The 4549-nt window shown below is 38.1% G+C and overlaps 1 protein-coding gene across 1 annotated transcript; it reads left to right on the top strand.

Moving 5' to 3' along the window:
- Window positions 1-817: 817 nt before the first annotated feature.
- On the top strand, window positions 818-4079 carry LOC149390504 (RGG repeats nuclear RNA binding protein A-like). The gene is made up of 7 exons (XM_089619341.1): window positions 818-1205; window positions 1708-2032; window positions 2144-2209; window positions 2324-2453; window positions 2920-3075; window positions 3161-3217; window positions 3758-4079. Exons 1-7 carry the CDS (start codon window positions 1046-1048, stop codon window positions 3944-3946), a joined length of 1083 nt encoding a protein of 360 aa, XP_089475467.1. The 5' UTR covers window positions 818-1045; the 3' UTR covers window positions 3947-4079.
- The last annotated feature ends 470 nt before the right edge of the window (window positions 4080-4549 follow it).

The following is a 4549-nucleotide window of genomic DNA, read 5'->3' as shown; positions in this document are numbered from 1 at the left end:
GCCTCTTTTTGTGCCACATCCGGTTTTTCCTTCAATTCTTTCAGCAAGAATAGCAAGTTATCATATATTATCGTACAACATCGTATTTCATCATACCGTACCGTATCGCATCGTACGCTGCCGTACAATTTTTTTTTTTGAAAAAACATAAACTCATCGTATACCATCGTATCGTATCGTATGCCTTTATGAATTTCATAGTATCGTATCGTACGACATCGTACGATTCATGAAGTTCATTGTATCATATCGTATTTCATCCCCAATTTCAAACCCTAACTTTCTAAACCCGACCCAAATCAGTTCTAATCAACCCAAATCTTATAAATACGAACTCGTAATCAATATTCTAACCATCTACAATGAGTTTTAACATGCAAATAATTGAAAAACTCACTTATTAGGTCGTTTTGGGAGCTCAGGTTTTTGGACCTCCACCACTGTCAGAATTCGAAGAGGGACTATCGTTCGCCATCATATGAACTCATATTCTGTCGTACACCATTGTACGATGTCGTATCCAATCGTCAAGGCTCATAATTTTGTTGGTTGAGAGAGAGAGAGAGAGAGAGAGAGAGAGAGAGAGAGAGAGACTGGGAGGGAGAGTAAAATTTTTAAGGGGCTTTTTTGTCTATTTATGATCCAACAATTTATTTTTGGATATTTTAAAAAAATAAGCTCTTGATATTTGATTAATTTTTATTTCTCCATCCAATTGCTTTTGCGGTTTACTCGTTTTTTTACATCAAATAATAGTGACGTTAAAATATGAATATATTGGGTTTGATAAGAAAATAATATAATATTAGACCGTATGAGCTCGAAAGAACAAACACAAAGAAAGAGAATAGATTGACACAGAAAAGTAAAGATTAGATAACTCTCTATGCGACTACTCTGTCAGTACTTGCGGCTAGGGTTCCACTTCCATTTCACCAAAGTTTCAGTCTTTCAGATCTGTACACAGTTAGATACTCATATATCCATGGAGGTTTTGCTAAGCTAGGATTTGAGCTCTTGAATCTCTCTTGTTGTATCGAAGAGAATGGCGACCATGAATCCCTTCGACTTGCTGGGCGACGAAGACGCTGAAGACCCATCGCAGCTCAGCGCGGCTCACAAACCAGCGCCGAAGAAGCCGACTGTCCAGCCGAATAAGCCTCTGGCTCAGCTTCCATCCAAGCCTCTCCCTCCTGCTCAGGCTGGTCAGTTGCGAAGACTCTGCGCTGTGTTTTCATTTCATTTCATTGATATGATACTGCCTTTTTACTTGTTACTAACACGCTTGCCTTATTCAGAATATCTTAAGCTTATAAAAGCTGAACTGTTTGTTACCATTAATTTTGTAACGAAATCACGGGAAAACGTTTTTCTCTCTCTTATATATTCGGTAATCGGTATTTTAATTTGTAAATACTGGATTTTTCTGGGAGCGCTTCATTGTAGACATGCTCAAGCCGCTACCCAAAAATTCAAAGTAACATAACCTCTGATATTCCTCTACTCAATTATTCAACTTTGGTTGGCAACGCAAAACAAAGGTGAATTGAAATACCAATTCTCTGGTACCAGCCACTAGGTCCAGGTCATAAATGTGCCATATCACTAGTGTTGTAAGCCATTGATCTTGGTGAATTGAAATCTTTTTATAAAACTACGCAACATTTTTTCCTGAGCTTAACAAACGGTTCGTTTTATTTTTCCTAGTGAGAGAGACCAAGAATGAATCTGGCAGAGGAGGACGTGGAGGCAGACATGGATATGGTCGTGGTCGTGGTCGGGAGTTCTCAGAGGAAGGAGAGTTTGGAAGAGTCGCTGAAAGGCGTAGCTATGGAGGAGACTCTGAAAAGCGCAGCTACGGGGGAGACTCTGAAAGGCGAGTTTATGGTGGTGATTCTGATCGGCGTGGCTATGGGGGATCTCGTGGCTCTTTCCGCGGAGGCCGTCGTAGTGATTTCGGCACTGGTGAAGCTGATGATGGAGATCGCACTTCTCGCAGGCCATATGAGCGCCATAGTGGAACAGGACGCGGGTAAATTATTTTTTTATTATATATATATATATAAATAACTTCACACTTGCTGAAATTCACTTATATTTCTGTCAACGCTTGACCTTTGATGGAAATTGTGCCTATGTGCAGGAGTGAGCTCAAGCGTGAAGGGGCTGGCCGTGCGAACTGGGGAACGGAGACTGATGCATTTGCTCCGTAACTTTCATATTCCTAATCTGTGTAGTATTTATTTTTTTGTTGCTAATATGTTATTAAATAGGAGCTCAATAAGTTTTTCTCATTATGTCATGATATTTTACAAACTCAAAGAGTAGCTGAAGAAGCTGTTGATGAGACCGAGAAGAAATTGGGTGATGAGAATCCTGCAAGAGAGGAGGGCGCAGCAGCTGAAAACAAGGACCCTGTTGCTGAGCCTGAAGAGAAAGAACTCGAGGATAAGGTTAATTTTCCATCCCTTTTCCCTATGTTCTTAGACTCCTAGTCATGGTTATGGATTCCTGTTTTATAGCTACCAGAGGCGAATGTCTTTCTTTACTGGTATCGAGATTTTTTTTTTTTACGCATGGGAATTGAGGTTTTATAATTTGGAGTTTTAAAAAGTCAATCGCTTGATGATTGTTGGAAGAAAAGTTGTCTACGATTTCTTGTTAATCTTGTATTACCAAAAAGAAACAGAAACTTCGACCTGATTCATAGTTTATTTTTTAATTTTTTTTAAATTTTTTACAAATTTTAGCTCTCATTTAAGCTCATTTTGTATTGAACTGTTAGAATACAAATCCACTTTAATTCGTGGAAGCGTTATACAAGATTATATCGCTGTGAGAAAGGTAGCAATGAATTTTTTGGTGATTGCCTCCTATGAGTTTTTACAGAAACTTTTGACCTATTAAATTCATCAATAGGAGATGACTTTGGAAGAGTACGAAAAAGTGAGGGAGGAGAAAAGAAAGGCTTTGCTGGCACTTAAGACCGAAGAGAGAAAAGTGGATGATAAGGAGTTTGCATCTATGCAACCGCTTTCAAACAAGAAAGCAAATCAAGAAATCTTTATCAAATTGGTGAAAGCTACTGGCCTTTCGTATCTACAAGTTCTTAAATCATCGATTGAATCTCAATTGGGTGTAACTTGATTTTCTTCTGTAGGGGTCTGACAAGGATCGTAAGAAAGAGGCTGCTGAAAAAGAAGAGAAAGCTAAGAAGGTCTACTTGTTATCTCGTTTATCTTATAAATTACTGTTTATAATTTACCATGGAAGCTCGATAGTGGTTCTACTCTCTCCTTATTGGTGACTGGTATATATATTTTAACTTCCAGTCAAGGTGTTTTTGTCACTGTACAACTAGTCAAATACTTATTTCCAGGCATTTTATTCGTCTCCTACAATTATGGATTATACAACTATAAATTTCTCTTCTTGTCTTAGTTTACCATCTTGTCTCTAGACAGATATTGGTATTTCAAGCTGAGGCAAAGGATGTATTCTCACTGGGCAAGGAGACGTTTTAGAATATGCTTTAACGCCGTTGATATTTTACTCTCAATTAGTTACCCTGGGATATCTAGCCATATTTTACTCTCGATAGTGGTTCATGATGGGTTTGGTGTTTGCTCCATGGAATTCCAATGTGCATCTTTAGTGTTCATCTCTGTTCAATCTTTTCTTTCTCATCTAAGATATTATTTTCATTTTAAATACAATTTCGTAAGTGTAACAGTAGTTTTGTTTCATCGGTGTGTAGGCCGTTAGCATCAACGAGTTTTTGAAGCCTGCGGATGGAGATAGGTACAACAGCTCAGGTGGGCGTGGACGGGGCCGAGGTCGTGGGCCCCGCGGAGGCGGCTATGGAGGCGGAGGAAGCTTACAGAGCAGCTCGCCCGCCCCGTCCATCGAAGACCCTGGACACTTCCCAACCTTGGGTGGAAAGTGAGAACCCCCGGTTTAAATTATTATGATTTACTTTCTAGTTTTGGGTTCTTTTCTTTGATCTAAACCAGGAATGTTTGACTCGAATAATTGTATGTTCGACTGGAATAAATATTCTCGCCTTTTTTTTTCTTCTTCTCCCCCTTTTGTTTCTTCTACTCCCCCTGGTGTTTCCTATCTTAATTTTATTTATTAGGGATGTAAATATCAGGTATATCCAATGCCACTTGTAGCCTCCCTCTATTTTCCTTGAATTTCAAAATTTGTTTTATTATTATTATTATGCTTCGTTATAGACTTTTAATTAACTAACCAGTGAAATGTCTTGGTTAGATTTTGTGTCAAGGGTCCCGAAAATTTGAATGGTGACGATCGATGAAAATTGTTATAGAAAATATTGAAAAAATTAAAAAGAAAATATAATTGAATAGTTGAATGTTGTTTATGTTTTCCCAAGTATTATGGAAAACGTTTCATGTTAAATTGCATTTTATTTTAAGAGGTCTGGTATTTTGAATTCTTAGTTATACTAGGATGGATCACGTGCTTTGCACGTGACTAACTTTTGTGTGTAATATCTATACAACATTCAAATTAGAAAAATAGA

Source organism: Urtica dioica, chromosome 7 (assembly GCF_054948205.1).
Source record: "Urtica dioica subsp. dioica isolate 48M chromosome 7, U.dioica_male_clone48M_v1_H2, whole genome shotgun sequence".
NCBI lineage: Eukaryota > Viridiplantae > Streptophyta > Magnoliopsida > Rosales > Urticaceae > Urtica > Urtica dioica.
The sequence above is the reverse complement of the archived record's forward strand: the minus strand, read 5'-3'. Positions and strand labels throughout refer to the sequence as shown.

Bases quoted from the DNA above. Each gene is read 5' to 3' on its own strand.
- LOC149390504 (XM_089619341.1), top strand. From the start codon at position 1,046: ATGGCGACCATGAATCCCTTCGACTTGCTGGGCGACGAAGACGCTGAA. The intron at 2,033-2,143 runs GTAAATTATTTT...GCCTATGTGCAG, and splicing joins CATAGTGGAACAGGACGCGG to GAGTGAGCTCAAGCGTGAAG. The intron at 3,218-3,757 runs GTCTACTTGTTA...ATCGGTGTGTAG, and splicing joins AAGAAGAGAAAGCTAAGAAG to GCCGTTAGCATCAACGAGTT.